At 36.4% G+C, this 22,553-nt stretch overlaps 1 protein-coding gene and 1 pseudogene across 2 annotated transcripts in view; one reads left to right on the top strand and one right to left on the bottom strand.

Annotated features, from left to right (window-relative positions):
* Positions 1-5,799: 5,799 nt before the first annotated feature.
* Positions 5,800-22,553, bottom strand: part of ZNF567 (zinc finger protein 567) — a 35,932-nt gene continuing 19,178 nt past the window's right edge. For both annotated transcript variants that reach the window (XM_045833812.1, XM_045833811.1), the window contains 3 exons: positions 13,065-13,191; positions 12,717-12,803; positions 5,800-7,635 (listed from right to left, as the gene is read on the bottom strand). In XM_045833812.1, coding sequence (XP_045689768.1) covers positions 5,915-7,635; positions 12,717-12,803; positions 13,065-13,191 — 1,935 coding nt within the window. In that variant the 3' untranslated portion in view covers positions 5,800-5,914. The remainder of the gene's footprint in view (positions 7,636-12,716; positions 12,804-13,064; positions 13,192-22,553) is intronic.
* On the top strand, positions 20,092-20,508 carry LOC123815534 (annotated as a pseudogene).

The raw sequence follows: 22,553 nt of genomic DNA, 5'->3' as shown, positions 1-22,553 counted from the left end.
GTCAATTATTTCTATCAGTCTATTTCCTGTCTCTGTCCATTTCAGTCCAAGCCATTCAGTCTATTTATCTAACATTCAAAAAGACTTCGTGGACCTCCTGTGTTTGTCACAGGAACCCACACAATTAGACAAGAGGATTCTCCACAGGTCATTTTTGGTTGGGTAAGCCTATTTCTAGTGTTTCCACTGAAATATTTGATTGGATTTGAGTCACACACCTAATGCTTCAGGAAAAGGTTGTCCATACACTCTCTAGAGCAAGCTTTTCCCACATGGAATTTCCTAATTTTGGTATCCTTAACAGTTTAAGATAGGCTGAAAATTTCCCAAATGATCAAGTTTTGTTTCCTTTTTGCTAACAGTTCCTTCCTCGATTTCTCTCACATTTTACTATAAGCAGCACAATACCTGGCTCCACCTTCAGCATTTTCTTTAGAAATCCCTTCAACCAAATATCCAAGTTTCTCACTTAGAAGTTTGCTTTTCTGTGTAGATATGGCTGAAACAAAAAACCAACTCTACCTTTGTGCTTTGGATTTCATGCTGTGACTGTTAACCAACCCTATTGTCTTTAGCAAGCATACCAACGTCTTCCAGTTGAAGATTATCTGTGTTTGCTAAACTTATACAATATAGCCATATTTTTTTTCATAACAGCCAGAATGGCATGACAACTGAGATAACTATCAAACTGGTGATAGTATCAATTATAAACAATCACCCATTACAAAACCACCAAGAGGTATGACCCCTGATGCATACTGCATTCTTACTGCATTTCTCTGATCAATCACTTGTACTTGAGTTATTCTATAATAAAAAAGTACTGTATTAGGAGTCTGTTAGTGAAGAGTGTTGGGTCATTTGTCTGCCTTGATCCTACATCCCTGTAAGTAAATTACCCTATAACAATAAATTCATTATATTCTATGAAGTTGCTTACATCATTCTTCAGTCTTAAGACACCTCATTATGGTGGCCATACACCTGCGCTCCATAATCACACAACTTTTCACACAACTGTAGCACAGAGATTCAGTTGAATTTCCTGCTACTAAGTAACAAGCATTGTCTTTCCTCCAATTTCTAACAAGTTTCCTCATTTCCTTCTGAATTCTAACCAGAAGTGCCATTAAATGTTAATATTTCTACAAACATCCTCTTCATTATATACATAAGCTTTTTCTATCTTGCTCTTCTCTCCCTCCTAAAATTGCACTGGGGGTGCCTTTAACATTCATTAACTGAACAGTCTTTTAAAAGCAATCTAGGCCTTTACTATCATGTGGCTTAAAATCCAGCCTCTGCCCATTACTGATACTCAAAGGCACTTCCACACTTTTAGGTATTTGTTTCAGCAAACCCCATTTCCTAGTACCAAAATATGTATTAGTTTTCTGTGGCTGCCATAAGAAATCACCAGAAGTTTAGTAGTTAAATCTACAAACTGTGGCATATTTCTAAAAATATTGTGGAGTATATTTTTAAAAGTGGTATATATTTATAAAATTAGATGTACTTAGTTTTAAATGTAAAAGCTAAAACTTAAAAAATAAATCATATAGAAAATCTCCTGTCTGCCACTTCTTTGAATTTTTTACAGGGACACTTAAGGTAGAATAATTTTTTTAATCCTCACCTGAGGACATGCTTATTTTCTGAGAGGGAAATGGAGGGAGAGAGGTAGAGAAACATTGATGTGACACAGAAATCTTGATCAGTTGCCTCTCACATGTGCCCCAACTGGGATTGAACCTACAACATAGGCACATGCCCTAACTGGGAATTGAACCTGCAACCTCTTGGTCTAGCAGGAGTATCCAACCTGCAGCCCACGGGCTACATGTAGCCCATGATAGCTATGAATGTGGCCCAACACAAAATCAGAAATTTACTTAAAACATTATGAGATTTTTAAAAAGATTTTATTTATTTTTTTTTTAGAGACAGGGAAGGGAAGGAGAAAGAGAGGGAGAGAAACATCAACATGTGTTTGCCTCTCACGTGCTCCAAACTGGGGACATGGCCTGTAACCCAGGCATGTGCCCTGACTTGGAATTGAACTGGTGATCCTCCGGTTTGCAGGCCTGTGCTCATCCACTGAGCTTCACCAGCCAAGGCCATTATGAGATATTTTTGTGATTACATGTTGCAAGGTATTTAATATGTAGCTGAAGACAACTCTTCCTCCAGTGTGGCCCTGAGATGCCCAAAGTTTGGATATTCCTGGTCTACAGGATCACACTCCAACCTAGTCATACTGACCAGGGGTATAGGATAACTTTTTATAGCTGAACTTTTGCAGAATGTCTTTTCATTGTTCCTTTCCCCCTCAGCCAACTAATATATATTGTGGCAGGCTCCGGCCAGCAGATCTGAATGTTGTGGCTGAAGATGAAAACATGCACAGACTACGGCAGCCCTGTGGAGAAAAAGGGACGGTATGGTACTCTCTTAAGATGAGAGTCCTGCAGCTACTTCTCTCAAGGGGAGAGTGCCTTGGCCACTCTCTTGAGGGGAGAGTGCACTGACCCTTGCCTAGACAAGCTTTTATTGTTTTTCTCGGGTCTTACACCAAAGAAGGATTTATTATCTATTACATAGAATATTGTTGTCTACATTTTAGGTACAATTAAAGAAATGAAAATAACAAATGCAGAAGGGAAAGGTGGCAAGCTGATTAGCTCTGTCCTTGGGAAAATTCACACAGGCTTTGGAAATTACCTTGAAGATAGGCAATAAACATCTACTGTTTCAGACCACAGTGAGGAAGTTTTAGCAAGAGCAAGCCATAACAGTATGAATGCATTTTCTAGGCCTGATTCCCATGGGAAAAACCAGTTCGAGGGTCTGGCTCCTACCCACCACTTCCCTCCTGTAGGTTTTCCATACAGGGCTGAGTCACATTTGCCAGACTGAAACAAAATTGTTCCCCACAATATGTGGTTTCAGAGATTTGTATGAGAGGGCTTAATATAGGATTTGGGAAATAATATAAATACAAAATACAAAAACAGGTTTATGCTATTTTCTGTCTGCCCAGGATGTGTGACTGTCTTCAACTTAAAAATTTTTGTTAGAATGAATTCAGTAGCAATATGTCTCTTCTAATAACTCCCCATTTCCTCCCTTCCTGTTAGTGATATATACTCCTGCATTTTGGTGGCTATAGCAACTATGATAGGAGAGTAGAAGTTAAAATCTTGGGAAACAGCTAAGAGCATAAATATGGAAAGACACCCAAGGATTGGTATAGAAATACTTTTAAGATTTGTGTACAAACCTTCCTATAATAAATAGCTCTCTTAGGTAAGAAAACAGCCTAGTCATCTGTGAGTCTAAAATTGTACTTTTAAGTTTAGTCATTTAAACACTACCCATTAGTACACCATACATACTAGTACCTCATACACAACACTTACAAAACATGAATATAATGTCTTATGTATAAAAATAAAGTACCATATGCATACATTGTTTACTACAAACAAAACTTGGCTATTTTCTTGATATAATCAGTAAATCAGGAAGAAAAATAGTGTATGTAGAGATGCCAGAAAACTTACACTTCTGGGACAACCATGGAAGTACCAAAGAGAGCAAAAACAAGAAATAGAATGTTCAAGAGAATATGATACACACATTCCCAATATTTTTCATGGGTTGGGGCTGGAACAAACAGATGCAGTTAGACCATGCCTCCTACTCACTACATAACCAGGTAAAAGAGGAAGGCTTGCATCCATAGTCATGAGCACAATTCTTTTGTTAGTAGTCACCACTGTTAGCATATAATAGTATTTACTAATTTAAAAATAGGTTTATTCAAATGAAATAATTCCTAGGTTTTCATATTTTAGAATATAGAACCTGTAGTCTTACTTACTTGTTGTAGTTATTTTACTTTATGTTCATCCTGCCTGCACTCTTTAAAAAAGTGTCTAAGCATAGTGATTATTAGTTAAAGCTAAATATCACAAAGTTGTCTCTAGTTAGAAAAGGCATTATATCTCTTATGTCCAAGTCTAAATTTTTATCATGTCTGATTTTTCTCATCACTCATTGTTCTTTTGTGCTCTGAAATTATGTACAAGACCAGGACTGACAACATGTTTCCATTTACTACCCACTGGCAATTGCTGCCCCTTTCTATAGTCCAGAGGGCTTATTAAACATTATTTTGCCAGGTACTTGAGCTTTCAATGATTTTTCTGCTTATTTAGAGCAAATTTACAGTTCTACTTTTTTTGGGGGGGAACCCTTTGCTTATTTTAATTTCTACAAAATTTTATTTTATTTTATTTGTTAAAGGTTTTATTTATTCATTTTTAGAGAGGGGGGAAGGGAGGGAGAAAGAGAGGGAGAGAAACATCAATGTGGTTGCCTCTCATGTGGCCCCCACTGGGGACCTGACACACAACCCAGACATGTGCCCTGATTGGGAATTGAACCGGCAACCCTTAGCCTGCACTCAGTCCACTGAGCTCCACAACCCAGGGCTCTAATTTCTACAAAATTTTATTACAATAATTGTATGTAGTAAATGTGGGTCAAAACCAACCTCCTCGAGAAGGGCATTTAGTAACACTATCCAAGTTGCTGCTGAGCTTACTATTTTCACAGAGAAGATGATACAGATTCTATTGGCTTTGCAGATCTCCAGTTCTCAAAGATCAAAACTTCTTCAGTGAGTTTTCATTTGGAAATTCTAGAGAACTACAGACTCTGTAAGATAAACCAAGCTATAAAAGGCTTATTTTACATATGCTTATTATATTATATATAGGCTTACTTATACATATTTTTCATAACTGTGTCTACTGTGACTACTATGCTTAAAAATTTTACTCACCTGTGTCCCTTCTTAACCTCCCTTTCTCTAATATGAACTCTTTGATGTTGAATAAGATGTAAACTAGGACTAACATTCCCCTATAATCATGACAATTACACGATTCCCTCATTGTGTAAGGTTTCAGCCGCAGCTAAAGCTCTTTTTATACTACTGACATTTATATATTCACAACTAACATTGTCACAATAATGACATCACAAGGATTTGTTTTTAATAGGAATTCTCCAATTGAATGATTGTTAAAGACCTTTCTCCATGTTGATTGAAATCAGAGTTTTTACTTTTCAAAGTGAATCATGTCATGTTGGAAAATCTGTGCGATGTTTAGCAGTATCTATCATAAGCTGAAAAAGCTTAAATATACACTTGGGTGGAGTAATTTCAGTCTTGGCATAAAATCAACAGAAATACACATACACACAAAATATACAAGGTTATTTATAGGAGTATCTTCGTTACAGCACAAAATTATAAAAAATACAAATAACTATCAAAATGATAAACAGTGGTATAGTCTTAAAATGAAATAGTATACAAAGTGAATATAAAAGCACTGCTGCCCATACAATAATGTATGAATTTCAGAATGTTGAGTTAAAAAAGACACAAAGAATTCATGATGTAGGATAAAAATATATAAAGGCATGAAAAAACTACTTCATGATGTTGTAAGGCAGGAAAGTGATAAACTTAGAGGAAGTAACAACTACTTTTCATTTCACTGGGTGCAATGAGAAATATAGTTCATATTTCATTTCTCCTATGGAAACGGTTTATAACCATTATTTTATTTTGCCTCTCCATGTATTACATAAGTCTTTAAAAAATAAACTGAATCAGTAGAACTTAAAAAATTAAAAAATTTGATTCACTGCTGATAGAGTTCAGTAAAAATGATCATATCCATTTTAAACAGTAAAACAGTTATGCTGTATGGTACTTTAAATTATTAACTATTATTACATTTGTGATTAAAATTATCTTATTAGCATGCTTTTAAAAAAAACTAAAGTTTTATAATAACTTTGGAAGGAAGGCTTCACAAAGAAATCACACCATTTATTGAATTTCTATGTTTTCTCCTTTGTGAGTTCTCTGATGGACAATGAGGTTTCTCTTATAACTGAAGGATTTACCACACTCATTACAAACATAGGGTTTCTCCCCTGTGTGAGTTCTCTGATGTACAATGAGATTTGTCTTCTGGCGGAAGCACTTCCCACATTCATTACATTTGTACGGTTTCTCTCCGGTATGAGTTCTTTGATGATGAATGAGATATGACTTCCTGCTAAAGGCTTTTCCACACTGAGAACACTCATAGGATTTCTGACCTGTATGTATTTTCTGATGTACACTGAGGGTTGCTTTCTGGCGAAAGGACTTCCCACATTCATTACAAATATAGGGTTTTTCCCCTGTATGAATTCTCTGATGTAGATTGAGGTTTGTCTTTTGACTGAAGGATTTTCCACATTCATTACATTCATATGGTTTCTCTCCTGTGTGAATTCTGTGATGATCAATGAGATACGACTTCATTCTAAAGGCCTTCCCACAGTGAGGACATTCATAAGATTTTTCCCCAGTATGTGTTCTCTGATGTGCTATGAGGGTTGTCTTCTGGCGGAAAGACTTACCACATTCATTACAAATATAGGGTTTCTCCTTATTATGAGTTTTCTCATGAAGAGCAAGGGTTGTCTTCTGGGAGAAGGACTTCCCACATTCATTACAAATATAGGGCTTTTCCCCTGTGTGAGTTCTCTGATGTACAGTAAGATTTGCCTTCTGGTGAAAGGACTTCCCACATTCTATACAAATATAGGGCTTTTCTCCTGTATGAATTCTCTGATGTAGAGAGAGTGTTGTCTTCTGGCGGAAAGACTTTCCACAGTCATTACACTCATATGGTTTCTCTCCTGTATGAGTTCTCTGATGACGAATGAGGTGTGACTTCAACCTGAAGGCATTCCTACATTGTGAACATTCATATGATTTCTCCCCTGTATGTGTTCTCTGATGATCAGTGAGAGCTGTTTTTAGGCGGAACGACTTACCACATTCATTACAAATAAAGGGTTTCTCTCCTGTGTGAGTTCTTTGATGATCAATGAGATATGATTTCCTTCTAAATGAGTTTCCACATTGATGGCATTGATAAGGTTTTTCCTCTGTGTGAATTCCCTGATGCAGAATCAATACTGACTTTCTGCAGAAGGACTTCCCACATTCAGTGCATATATGTTTTTTTTCAATATTGGTTGCTCTTCTCCTTTTATTATGTTCAGATGGATTTTCATTTCTGTAAGCTCTATGATGTGTAAGTAAACCTCCCTTTTTAAGCAATAATTTTTCACAGTCACTATATTCAAATGACTGTACTGGAGTTTCCATCTTATGATATTGCACCAGCACTTCATTATGATTGATATCTTTACCATGTTGATTATGGGATTTGACTCCATGGTGAGCTGTCTCTGGTTTACTATTGAAGAGTGATTTCTCATATCCATTATACTCATTATGACTCTTTCTTGCAGGAATTAGATTACTTATGATTAATTCTGATACATTTTTAAAAATCTTTCCATGACTGTTATATTCAGGAATTAGATTTTTTGAATATATAGGGTTTTTGCTTAAAGGAAATGTCCTGTCATATGCATTACTGTTCTTCTTAATCAGTTTTTTGTGACTGATGAGTACAACTGATCTAGAATACTTATCTTCACATTCCTTAAATTTCACTAAAACATCTTCGGCACTCCAGTTTTGTTCTAGAAAAAAATTTAACAACTTGTGACTCTTCACACATTTTTTATGAAAAGGACTTGAATTAGGGTCTATTATATGAGGCCAAACAAGACCTCAGACAAATTACTCCCCTCCTGGGACACAGAAGCTAAATAAAAACCTCTGTTTCAGTGTGGAAAAGAATAAAAAAATAAGAAATGAATGCTAATAACTTTCCCATTTTGCAACAGAAATTCATACATAAAGTTGACTGAACACAAGAAGCAGTGAAGAGAAGACAAAAATGGAGGAAGAGGGACTGATGCTTAAATAGGCAGATTCAGAGGCAATGAAGTGAACCTATCAAGGGTATTAATCTTTAAATAGGATGGACAAGATTAATAGAAAAGCTTATTCAGAGAAAATATTAGAGGAAGGATTACTTCTGGAGGACACAGAACAGAGCCTATATTTTTCTATATTATCTCTAGATTGCAAAGTAAAACCTTCCAGTTGTTCTAACATCCCCATCCTTGTAGTCATCAATGGTAAATTAATAATTCCAAGCACCAATTAATTTGCCAGTGTTTAGAAAAACTATCCCATATTGTAGGTCTAATCCTCTATATAGCTAAGAGTAATTTTCTCTTGTGACAAAAAACTAGAAAAACACAACAGGAAATTTAAAACAGACTAGGGTTATATTTACTGGTATATTCAGATTGCTGTTACTACCAATTTTTTCAGAATTATTCAATTAAAAAACTCTCATGACCATCAATTATAACTATTCCTCTTTTCAATTGCTGACTTATTTTTTCAGGTTTAAAGAAAGACTATTCAAGTCCTTTCCCAATACAGTAACATTCCGTTAACTCCAGATGAGATTGCTCATTCTGGTTCTAGATCATTCCTTAACTTTAACTTTCACTTCTCTTATAAGTTTAGAGCTATATTTGACTTTTATCACTTTATACTCATCCAAATATGGTAGAACAATGTTAAATCTAGGCTCCAAAATCTTTTTCTGCCTTGAGTCCATTACCACCAACACTAACATATATGGAATTTATCCTGTAAACAAGACTTTACATTCCCTAGACTCACTCTTCATATTTTAACAAGTGTTAAGGATTGTTCCCATATTTGACAAATCTCAGCCATAAAAAGTTTACATTAATACTGTGTATCACAGGTGGTGTGCTTGATAGAAACCAAATGCTTCATTCAGAATGTATACAGCCATAGGCTATACAGGTATATCTAACAAGAACGTATAAGTACATGTTTTTTGACTGAGGGAAACAGAAATTTCTCCTGTATAGCTCCACAAACAGGTCATGGAATTACGAAATACCTAAATAAGTTTTATACTACCACAAAGACAGAAACAGGGGATCTTATCTTTGACAGAAAGAATCCTTAAGCATAAACCATGTATAATCAGGTATTACATTATATAATCATATCCAAATACTGTGTATGTTATAATTCAAAAGTAGCAAGTAAATTCACAGAAAAAGAAAACTATGGATATGATGTGGAGTAATAAAGGAATAGTTCATGGAGAAGACAGCTCAAGACTGAACCATAAAATATACATTTTGTGGAAGGGAAAACACAACATAATGAAAAGTACAGATATGACAAATCCTACATATTTAGAGAAAAGTTAGTATATTGGATTAAGTGGAAATTACCAAGAGTTTCCCACAGGAGAGAGAAATAAAGCTGAAAATACCAGATTAGGGCTTATTATGTTAGACCTTGAATTATGAAGAATTTCAATTTCATATAAAAAATAAATAACAGGTAACAAGTAACATATCTTGTCAGAGAAGTAACAATATAATTTTAATGAACTAGGAAAAATTACAGTGAAGACCAACTGCAAATACAATAATCAAGACAGAAAATAAGATAGTTATTCTGTATAATGTCAGTGACAAATGTAAATACGGGAGAAGTAAATATATTTCAGAGGCTGATACACATACATAAATTGTAAAGAGCTAATACAGAGAACTAATACATAAGAACTAATGGCAGAGATAGAAGAATCAAGCTGGTATCAGATAGGAAAAATAAGTTAGAAACAGATGAGGGAAAAGAATTTAAGAGCTAGAAAAGTTAAGTGATTTTTATGTCCAACATATGCCACAAAATAGGTAAGACATTATATTGTAAAACCGCTAAAGGACTAGGGTGAATGTGGGAGAAATAAGCTGAGCATGTCCTTTCAGAGGCATTGACAAAAAACAAAGAACTCAAGTCCTGAGAATAAATACAATTATTATTACACAAACTTCTGGTCAAGTTGGAGGTAGATATGTTTCACCTCCTTGCTCAACCATAGAAAGAATTACAACCAGATCTAAAACTATTAACACCCAGGACTGTCAGAAAATTAAGCTGTATGGAAGTCCAAAAACCAAAGATTTAAAGAAAACACATTTAGCCACATGGGTAGCAGGGACAGAGTCACAGAGAAGGGCAGAGTACAGCAGAAAGGCAAAGGTGGCAGTGGAAAGGACAATGGATGAAAGGGATACCTTGGAAGCAAGTGATCCCAGCCTCACACATAGGGTTCCGGCACCAGGAAGATGGATCCCTGTTAGCTCTGGTGTTAAAAACTAGTGGGTTTGGGGTGGCTGAAGAAACAACTGGATTTTTGCTGATTCAAGGGCCAGTATGGTCCTAGAATGTGTGCAAACCTATCTTCTCAGGGACTCCCACCTGGGCAGCAGCTGGAAGGGTACCAGTAATACATGGGAAGGGAGTGAAGTGACTGGAAGCAGGGCGAGTACCAGACAAACTGCCATAAGCCAGGAGGCAGCACTGTCTCCTCTCTGAGCCCTCTCCCACACAGCCACAAAGGGGTGAAGTGGGTTGTCCTGCCCTGGCAATTACCTAAGGCTTTGCCCCATACAATTTACAGGGGCCTTTTCTATGTATGCTATGCTACTAAGACATGAAGTAAAAGCAGCTTTACCTAGTACACAGAAACAAACACAGGGAGCCTGCCAAATTGAGGAGACAAAGAAATATGAAAGAACATAACAAAACCCCAGAAAAAGAACTAAGCAAAACAGAGATAGCTAACCTATCAGATACAGAATTCAAAACACTGGTTATCAAGATGCTCAGAGAACACCTTGAGTAGGGCAAAAAAATAAAGGAAGAAATGAAGTTTACACTAAATGAAATAAATAACAATCCACAGGAAACCAACAGAGAATGAGAAGGGAGCCAGGATTCAAACCAACAATTTGGAATATAAGGAAGAGGTAATCATTCAATCAGAACAAAAAGAAACAAGAATTTAAAAAATGAGGATAGGCTTAGGAAATCTCCAAATGTGCCAACATCTGAATCGTAAGGATGCCAGAAGGAGAAGAAGAAGATCAAGAAGTTGAAAACTTATCTGAAAAAATAATGACAGAAAAATTCCCTAATTTGGTGAAGGAAATGAACATACAGGTCCAGGAAGCACAGAGTTCCAAACATGTTGGACCCCCAGAGGACCACATCAATACATATCATAATTAAAATACCAAAGGTTAAAGATCAAGAGCGCATCTTAAAAGCAGCAAGAGAAAAAGCTGAGAATTACCCACAAAGGCATTCCCATATGACTATCAGCTAATTTCTCAAAAGAAACTTTGCAGACAAGAAGGGACTGACAGGAAATATTCAAAGTGATGAAAAACAAGTACCTATAACCTATATTACTCTATCCAGCAAAGCTATCATTTAGAATGGAAGGACAGATAAAGTGTTTCCCAGACAAGGTAAAGCTAAAGGAGCTCATCATCACCAAGCCATTATTACAGGAAATGTTAAAGGGACTTATTTAAGAAAAAAAAGAAGATCAAAACTATGAACATCAAAATGGCAACAAATTCCCAAGTATCAAAAACTGAATCAAAAAAAGCAAACTAAGCAAATAATCAGAACAGGAACAGAATCAAAGATATGGAGATCACTTGGAGGGTTATCAGCTGAGAGGGGGAAAGGGGAGATTGGGGGTAAATGTGCAGGCATTGAGAAGCATAATTGGTAGGTACAAAATAGGGAGATGTTAAGAATAGTACAGGAAATGGTGAAGACAAAGAACTTACATGCATGACCCATAGACATGAACTAAGGAGGTAAGAATGCTGGAGGGAAGAGGGGTACCAGGCAGAGGGGAGCAAAGATGAAAAAACTGGGAAAATTGTAATAGCATAATAAATAAAGTATATTTAAAAAAACAACCACCAAGGATTGACTTAGAGAATGGTGATCAACCATATAAAATGAACCACAAGCCCTGCCTGAGTGGCTCAGTTGGTTGGAGCATCATGCTGTACAAGAAAAGGTTGTACATTCTATCCCAGGTCAGGGCATGTACCTAGGTTGTAGGTTTGATCCCCAATTATGGTTCATATGGGAGGCAGCTTATTGATGTTTCTCTCTCACATTAATGTTTCCCTTTCTCTCTCTGTGCCTTTCTCTCTCTCCCCCTTCCTTTCCCTCTAAAATCAATAAACATATCCTCAGGTGAGATTAAATAAATAAATAAATAAATAGAACAGCAAAGTTTAACAGAAGAAAATGCTAACTATGGAATTATCAGTATGGGACAAGCATGGAGTTTTAAAATTAATAGCCAGGTTTATGGTGAGAATGGGAACATAGACTTAGCACAAAAAATAAGTCTGAGGTAAGAAAGGGAAAAAGTGGAAAGCAACTAAAAAGAAAAGCATTAATCAAGAATTTTCAATTTCTTAAAGACTGTTTTAAGAATTCCTAAGAGAAATCTGTACAATGGCAGTGAGAGAAGGGAAAGAGAATGCTAGAAAAAGACAAAAAAAAGACCTAAAAGAAGGAAGGCTCATGATACATTTTGATTAAGTCAAGAGTGGCAACTATCTTTGGTAACATCAAACAAACTAGGGAAAAATAAGAAATAGAAGAGTGATATTAGAAAGTTTGCTTCAAGTTTGCAGGCATAATGATGATTTCAAAAGTTAAGACCCTTTAAAAAAACATTCCCAAAATATTTCAAAGTTGCCATCAACCTTATAACCACTTATAAATGTATTTTTCACTAGTTTCATCTGCCTTAGAATCAGAAACTCACCTAAGCAGGTGTGACTTGTCAGTGGTGTCCATGGCTCTTCTCCTCGTTCCAACTTAAGAATCACATCAGGCTTGGTCATGTGACAGCCTGATAAGGGAAGATTTGGGTTAAGTTGCTTAGGGTTCAATATACTTGAAAACTAGTAAGGTGTATTTTCAATACTGCAAATTAAGATACACTTTTGCTTAACAGTAAACTTAACACCTTGCACTAGGCAAGTGAAAGATAATTTATTTCTGCTAACCAAAAAGTATTCATCACCTCTTATCCCTGAAATTGAAGATCACACATACTTTAAGCACTATGAAAGAAAATATGTGCTACTAAGTTTCAGAGAGGTTTTCTTACCCACAGAAATGAGGTGGCAATAGTTTTCCAACATCACATCCATGTATAGAGTCTTCTGAGCAGGATCCAGGTGCTGCCATTCCTCCTGTGTGAAATCCACAGTCACATCTTTAAATGTTACTGACCCCTGCAATGGATAGAAACTATGATTACAACAAGTTGACTAGATATTCAGGACTAGTTTTAATCCTGTTTCTTTGGTATTTGGAAGAAAATTTGTAAAGAAAGGCTAACATTTTTCTTGTTTTGTGATTTACATTGTGAAGAAAACAAAAATCAAAGTACAAGTAACTGCCACCAAATTTATTTAATAACTCATTCTAAAACTATTTACTGTGAATTCACTTTGTACCCCCAAACTGCCTTCATTCTCTTGGATGCCAAGACAAAATACCATCCCTGCTTTCAAGAAGTTACAGCCTCAAAGCATATAACACATACTTTCAAGAAGGTATATGTAAACAGAAACATACAAAAAGGTATTACAGGTAGTACAACAGAAGAATATAAAAGATGCTGTGTATCACAACAGCAGCACAGTTTTCTTAGTGTTCACCAAGGAGATGAATTTTTTCCCTTCAATATTACTGTGATGTGTAAGAAGAGTATGATTTTAAAATACATGAGAATGACTTTTGGCATCCAGTGATTAAAATGTGATTTGGCCAGGAACACAATCCCTCAGATAATAATGATAAAATGTGAACACAATATATCATAACTAATGAATAGATGGCATTGAAAAATAACCAAAACAGGCAGAAATATGCTCAAAAAACAGCAAATGCAATGGGTAAAACTTAAATTTGTGGCATTTTTTCATGAAGTACTGTACCCCAAATCCCACAGCTCTTAATAAGGCAGTAAACCACAGCACCCTTCCTCAAACATGGTACAGAACAGAACTGAAAGGCAGATGAGCTGGATATTTAGGGATAAATTCTGAAAGTCAGAGAAGTATATAACAAATGAGACCTAAAACCTGAGCATAAACTCTACCAGAGCTCACACTGAGAGTTAAACTGAGTCAACCTGAGTTAAATTTCAGGTTGAAAGTCAAACTGAACAATTGTTGGAGAGATCACAGAGGGCTTAGGAAAAAGCAGACAGAAAGACACCAAAAAAGAGTTTTGAAAAACAGAAGCACACTCAGTGAGATTGAAATTTCTGCTTTGTTGATTATCAGCATTCTACAACACACTGATAGTTCAAGCAGTAAAAAACTGAAGCTGTACAGATTCAGCTGTCAGAAATGGGGGCTGACAAAACAGCGGGATAGTATAAAGGGTAAACCCTGAAAAAAAAACTGTAGAATGTAAGACCCAAAATCTATGTATATAAGCACTCACCAATTCCTTGCTTGAGATCTAAAGAACATGAGCAAAAGAACTTACCTACCCTCAGAGGGCCAGGGTAAAAAGCAGCAGCTGGAAGCTTAAGGATATATCAGCTGCTTCATATTTGAGGGGGCAGGTGATGGGGTAAGCAGTAGGGCAGAATAACTTGATTCTAAATAAGCTAACCACCTGCTAGGGGGAAAAATCCCAATAATTCATAGAACAATAATATATCAGACTTTGAATTACTATAACATATTATTTATGGCATCCAAGTTCCTAGTAAAAATTACTGGACATGCAAAGAAAACAACAAACAAAAACAAAGGTGGATATGAACAATATTCAGAAAAATACAGTCATAGTAACTAATTAGTAGGTCCTAATGTTGGATTTTGCCCCACAAAACTTCAAAGCATCTGTTCTAAATGTCTCAAAGAAGTAATGGAAAATCTGGCATGAAGTACCAGTATGTAAACTATAAGAAAGTACCAAATGAAATTTCTAGAGCTAAAGGTACGATGACTGATATGAAAAATTCACTATATAAACTCAATAACACCTAAAACAAAACCAAAAGAAACTACGCAAATAACTAGAACAGGAACAGAACCACAGAAAGGGAGATCACATGGAGGGTTAGAAACAGGGGAGTGGGAGGAGGAGAGAATAGGAAAAGGTACAGAAAATAAGTAACATAGATGGTAGGTAGAAAATAGGGGGAGGGCAAGAATAGTATGGGAAATGTAGAAGCTAAAGAACTTATGACACATGTACATGAACTAAAGGGGGGGAATGTGGGTGGGACAGGGTGTACAGGGTGGAGGGGAGTGAAGGGGGAAAATGGGACAACTGTAATAGCATAATCAATAAAATATATTTAAAAAATAACAGATCAGAAATATAAAAAAGAATCAGCAACCTGTAAACAGATCAACAGAAATTAAGCAATCTGAATAGAAAGAAGAATAAGGGAAAATGAATAAAATCATGGAGATCTGTGGGTCAATTTCAAAATAATCCAATGTAGATATAATTATCTACTGTCCCAGAAAGAGAAAGAAAGTTTGAAAAAAAATTAAGGTAATAATGGCTTAACACAGTGAGTTACCAAAAACTTTTAACTTACATACCAAAAAGCTTAATGAACCTCAAAAGAATAAAAAATGAAGAAATCACACCTCATTTAATCCTAATCAAACTTCTAAAAGTCAAAGATAACTTCAAGTATTATATTTTCAGCAAAATTATCTATTAAAAATAAAGGCAACTGTTTTCAGATAAAATCTGAAAGAATTAATCACTAGCAATATTGAAACAACAAAAATGGTAAAGGAAGTTCTTCAGGTTGAAGGTAAAAATGTCACCCAATGATAACTAAGATCTTTAGGATGGAATGAAGAGGATGAGAAAAGTTATATATAAAATACTATAAATATTCCTTTCCTTCTTTCTTTAAAACACATGACTATGTCAAGCAGGTGTTGGTGAACATTTTCTGCTGCTTTAGCATGAAAGCAACCACAACAGTGTGTAAAATGTATGAGCAAAATTGTGTTTCAATGAAACTTTATGAATGGACACTGACATTTGAATTTTCTTAGATCAGAAATATTTTGCTTTTGCATTTATCAAACAATTATAAAAACCATTCCTAATTTACAGTCTGCACAAAAGCAGGCATCAGTTTGGATTTGGCCTGTGGGCTGTAGGATATTGTTTTAAAGTAAGCATTCTAAACCCAATTATTTACAAACGTAAATATCCCATACATGGAAACAAAACCCCAAACAAAACCCCCCAAAAAACAAAAGTTGGGAAGGTAAGTAAACAGATCAATAATGTTGTAAGATTTATGTATTTTCCATAGTTCATTATTATCTCTAAGTAAATCATAAGTTAAAGATGCATGTTGCAATCCCCTGAAGCAACCACAAAATAATAATACAAATAGAGATAACTATAATGTCAATAAGGTAATGAAAATATATTATTAAAATGTATCTGATTGACACAAAATAAAACACAATTAGGAAGAGTTGAACAAAAACAGGTTAGGAGGAACCTTAATGAATATTACAAAGTGTAAGACACCAGTCTGAAAAGGTTACATACTTTATAATTGCAGTTACTATAAAAGATTCTGGAAGAGGCAAAATTAAGAAGACCATAAAAAGATTAGAGGATGCCAGAAATTAGGGGAGAGGAAGGGATGAATAGGTATAGCACAAAGGTTTTTAGGGCAGTGAAACTATTCTGTATGATACTACAATGTGGATACATGTTATTATACATTTCTCAAAATCTGCAGAACATACACCACCAAGAATGAACACTGATATAAACTATGAACTTTGGGGGATAATGATGTGTCAGGGATGGTTCCTTTACTGTAACAAATGTACCACTCTGATGTAAGATGTTGATAGTGGGGGAGGCTATGCATGTATGTGGGGGGCAGAGGGTAAATTGAGACTCTCTGTACTTTCTACTCAATTGTGCTGTGGATCTCAAACTGCCCTCTAATATAAAATCTATATTAATAGATTAACAAAAAAAGGAAAAACAACAACAAACCCAACAGGTTAGGCAAATAAAAAGAAACAGCAAAATGGTAGCCCTAAATTCAACTATATGTTCAATTATATTAAGTGTAAACAGACTAAACATTCCAATAAATAGGCCAAGATTATTGGACTGTATAAAAAAGCAACTCAAATATGTTTTGTCTGAAAGAAACATACATTAAATAACACAAATATAAAGTAAAACAAATAGTAAAAACATATAGATACTACACATGGTAAAGTTGATTTTGGCTATAGTAAAAGCAAAAAACATTTCAAATTGAAGTATATCACTACTTCAAAGAAGAACATTTTATAATGATAAAAGAGTAAATATATTACAAAAATATAACAATTACAAATGTATACATACTTGAACAGTTTCAAAATACATGAAGTAAAAATTGGCAAAAGTAAAATGAGACTTTAAAAAGTCCCAAATCATGGTTGATGTTAATGTTTGTCAGTAACTGAAGGAGGTAGACCAAAGTTGGTTGGGGCAGTATGGAGATTTATAAAGATGTAGAATCTCAAAGAATACTAACAAATAACTAACTCACATGATAGTCATAGAACACCAATTTCAATAATTTCCCAACACATTTTTTCAAAGAGAAAATAGACTATGCATAGATAAATCATATGGAGCATATTTTCTGACCACAACTGAATTAAATTAGGTATCAGTAAAAATAATGTATCTAGACAAGCCCTCAATATTTGGAAATTAAACAATACACTTCAAAGTAACCAATTCTGGGTCAAAGAATAATGAAAATGAAAATGTTCATAACATATATTAAACTAAACAATAACAGATCAATATTCAAAGATGCAATTAAAGTAGGCTAAGAAAAACCTGTAAGTTTCAATGCTTATATTAGAACATAAGATAGATGTAATGTCAATAATTCAAAACTTTATTTTAGAAAAAGTCAAATTAAACACAAAGCGAGAAGAAAATAGTAAAGATAATGGCAAAAATCAGGAAAATAGAAGTAAATCAATGAAACACAAAGCCAAATTCTTGAAAGTATCTGTAAAATTAAAAAAACGTTAGTTGGGTGGATTACACAATAAAGAGTGATGTCACATATGGCCAGTATCAGATAATATCCTACAGATATTAAATAGGTACAAGGGTAGATTAAAAACTAATTAAAAGCAATAAATTAGACAATGTAGATGAAAGGATAAATATTTTCCCTTAAGAAACATGTTACTGAGTTCTGACCAAGATGGAGGCATAGGTAGAAACACTTTGCTTCCTCACACAACCAAAAGAAGGACAACAACCAATTTAAAAACAATAAACAACCAGAAGGGCCAGAAAATCGAACTGCATGGAACTCCAACAACCAAGGAGTTAAAGAAACATTCACCCAGACTAGTAGGAGGGGTGGAGACAGGCAGTCCAGTGGAGAGGACACCCTGGCAAGGTGGTCGAAGGTGTGGGTGAGGCAGGGCTGGCTGAGCAGGAAACTAAAGACTCAAATAGCTGTAAACTACTGCAGGGGTGGCCACAGAGGGAGAAACTCCCAGTCTCACACAAGAGAGTTCATTGGAGAGGAGGGCTAGAGTGGAGCAAACAACTGCATTGTTCCCTCTCTGATCCCTTCACCACACACAGCACCACAATGCAGCAAAGAGGGTTGCCTCACCTGGGTGAATACCTAAGGTTCACCACTTTACAACATAACATGTGCACTGAGACAAAGAAATTTGGCCCGAATGAAAGAACAGATCAAAACTTCAGAAAAAGAACTAAGGGACAAGGAGATAGTCAACCTGTAAGATGCAGAGCTCAAAACACTCGTAATCAGGATGCTCCAGAACTGATTGAACACAGATTCAAAATAAAGAAATAAGTGAAGGCTATACAAAGTGAAATAATGCAAAACATACAGGGAACCAACAGTGAAGGAAAGGAAACTTGGACTCAAATCAATGACTTGGAAAAAAAGGAAGAAATAAACATTCAACCAGAACAGAATGAAGAAACAAGAATTCAAAAAAAAAAATGAGGAGAGGCTTAGGAACTTTAAACATTCCAATATCTGAATCATAGGGGTGCCAAAGGAGAACAAGAGCAAGAAATTGAACACTTATTTGAACAAATAATGAAGGAAAATTTCCCCAATCTGGCAAAGGAAACAGACTTTCAGGAAGTCTAGGAAGCCCAGAGAGTCCCGAAGAAATTGGACCCAAAAAGGAACACACCAAGGCATATCATCATTAAGTTACTCAAAATTGAAGATAAGGACAGAATCTTAAAAGCAGCAAGAGAAGAAGAGACAGTTACCTACAAAGGCGTTCCCGTGAGATTATCAGCTGATTTCTCAAAAGATACCTTACAGGCAAAACGGGGCTGGAAAAAAGTATTTGAAGTCATGAAAGGCAAGGACCTACATCCAAGATTACTCTATCCAGCAAAGCTATCACTTACAATACAAGGGCAGATAAAGTGCTCCCCAGATAAGGTAAAGTTAAAGGAGTTCATCATTACCAAGTCCTTATTATATGAAATGTTAAAGGGACTTATCTAAGGAAGATCAAAACCTATGAACAGTAAAATGACAACAAGTCACAACTATCAACAACTGAATCTAAAAAAAATGTAAACAAAAACTAAACAAATAACTAGAACAGGAACAGAATCAGAGAAATGGACATCCCATGGAGGGTTGTATCACAGCAGTGGGGAGGGGAAGGAAAATAATGGGAAGGGGAGGTACAGGGAAGAAGAGACATAATTGGAAGGCATAAAATAGATGGGGAGAGGTTAAGAATGGTATAGGAAACAGAGAAGTCAAAGAACTTATATGTATAATCCATGGACATCAACTAAAGTGGGGGAATGCTGGAGGGTTGGGGGGTGCAGGGAGGAGGGAATACAAAGGGAGAAATTGGGAAAACTGTAATAGCATAATCAATAAAATACACTTAAAAATATGTTACTGAAACAAAAGAAATCTGAAATCCTACACTATTAAAGATACTTATTTTACAATTTAGAAAATTCTCACATAGATTGTTCCAGACCCAGAAGTCTTGAAAATAAGTTGTATCAAATATTTAAGAGTTAATGAGAGCTCTTCTGCTCAGGCCTATCGCATTGGCAGGATGGGCATATGTTGTGCTCTTCATATTGCCAGCAAGTTCCAGAGTCACTTGAGGAGATCAGAAGTGGCATGATAAACAGTACAAGGGAGCCCATTTGGTCAAGCCCTGAAGCCAAATCATTTTGGAGGTGATTTCCATGCAAAGAGAACTGTGCTGGAAAAGTAGGGGGTTAAAGGCCAACAGCCAAAATCTGCCATTAAGGAAGTGTGTCAGGACCTAGCTGATCAAGAATGCAAAAAAATTAAAAATAAGTGAAATAAAAAAATACAGCCTTTGTATCCAATGATGGTTATTTGAATTTTATTGAGGAAAAGGATGAAGTTCTGGTTGCTGGATTTGGTCACAAAAGTTGTTAAAATAGTCAATGTCTCTCTTTTTGCCTTACACAAAGGCAAGAAAGAAAGACCAAGATCATAAGATTTGATGGTAAAAACACAGTAGGAATAAATTTACATTTACAAAAAAAATAGTTAATGGGACTATTACACTAAATCTTTTTTAAAAAGAAGATAGTCCATGCAGAGATTTTTTTCTATAAATGTTCACAGAAGTGTCATTCCTTATAGTCAAAAGTGGGAAAAAATGTCTATCAAAAAATGAGTGGACAGGATTCAGAAGATGGTGGCAAAGTAGGTGGGAGCCAAGTCTGGTCACTCTTGCACCCAACTCAGATACTTAATAGATTTTCCTAAAAACAAAGTTAACAGTCAATGGAATCTTAGCTGATATGAAGTTTGGAAGCCAGAATACAGAGGATGATTCAAAACGGGTGGTAAGAAGATTTTACAGGTAGATAGGAAAAGTCCCTGGGCATGGCTTGGGCAGCAGTGGCTGCAGTGATACCCACAATTGCAGTGCCTGCATCTGTGGAGAGCCTGGTCAGAGATAGCAGCCCAGGGACTCCCTCCCCTCCCAGGGCGGGGAATCCCCAGATCTGGGCTATGTCGACTTGGATACAAAAAGTCACTGGGGTAAATCAGGCTACACACATACACACAGCTAGTGGCACACACTAGCTGAGGTGGTGGACACCAACTGGGAGAATGCCAGAGAATGCAGAGATACAGTCTGCACCTGGTTCTAGAGAAGCCAGGCCATGGCTGGCCATGACTGCAATAAACTCTTGATTTTTGGAGAGGTGGAGTGTGTGGAAAGCTGGACAGTGGTTCGATGCTGCAGTGGGAGAATCCAGAGAGACTTTTTTTAAAGGGGAGCTGAGGAGTGCTGGGCAGGGACTCTGTACACGCTGCTGCCCTGCCAACAAGGGAGCTTTGTGGGTGTGATTTGCTCCCACTCAGTACAGCTGGGCAGACTGATCAGAGGGTTACAAAGGACGGTGATTTCTTGGCTCCAGGTGACCCTGGCCTGGGCACAGCAGCACAGAGTGGAGAGTGCAGGCCTCAGTGTGCTGTGAAGGCAGTGAGCTGGGAACTATGCACCTGAGATTATTTGAGGCCAAACTGGGCTCCCTTCCTTGGAGAAACCTCCCAGAGGGGAAGGTTGAGCCCAGCCCCACCTCCTGCAGAAGCAGGGGAAGATCTCTAAAACTGGTTGGGCAGACTAAACAACTCTGCAGGAGGCATTTCCACTAGAGTAAGACAGCAAGAAGAAGGCCTAAAAAAGACCATATTGAATTCCTCACAGGGAGACAAAGTACACTGGGTCCCAGGACCCTATTTCACTGAGGCCATCAAAGCAGGGAGTTCAGAAAGTATGCAGCAAGGGGGATTCAGGGTGCTGCCCAGCCTTGGCTCACACAAAGAGCTGCTGTCTACACCAAGAAGGAGAGAGCTGACACATAGATTGTGCCCTGCCCCCATGAAATGGACAACTATTTAATCAGAAACTGTATGTTACTGGAAATAAACTGGGGCAGAATAAGACAGGAGGTGTAGAGGCAGGGGGAATACACCCACAATTTTCCCAGACGACTGAACAGTGTCTCCCAGGGGAGACATGGAGGTCTCAGCCTCTCAATAGCAACAGAAGCTCCCTTCAGAGGCAGGTGAAGGAGATATAGGCGGTGTTGCCAGAAGTTAGACAAACAACCCCGGGACCTTGAGCTGATGAAAAACAGAGATGGATCCAGAAAGAAGTCAGCAGGTGAACACCAATAGCTGAGAAGAATTTCACCATGCTCTTCCTCATAACTTAAATGTTTTTTTTCTTTCATCTTTTTTCCTTTCACATAGCCTTTTAATAGTTCTTTTGCTTCAATCATATTACTAACTCATTACTCTTGGTCATCATTTTTTTATTCTTTTCATTCAGATTTTATTTTTTTTTCATATTATTGTCATTTCAAATCCCACTAAGCACCCTTCCCTGGTCTTACTCCATTTTGCCTTCTTCCTGACATTTCTTATTGTTGCAAACTACTTTCTCCCAAGCTATGCTATGTTTCAACTCTGTACTATTACTATTTCTCCTCCATCTATCCTTGCAAAAGCACTTTCCTTCCT

Source organism: Phyllostomus hastatus, unplaced genomic scaffold (genome assembly GCF_019186645.2).
Source record: "Phyllostomus hastatus isolate PE091 unplaced genomic scaffold, TTU_PhHast_1.1 phas_contig_194, whole genome shotgun sequence".
Lineage (NCBI taxonomy): Eukaryota > Metazoa > Chordata > Mammalia > Chiroptera > Phyllostomidae > Phyllostomus > Phyllostomus hastatus.
Note: the sequence above shows the minus strand (reverse complement) of the source record. Positions and strands in the feature narration are given on the sequence as shown.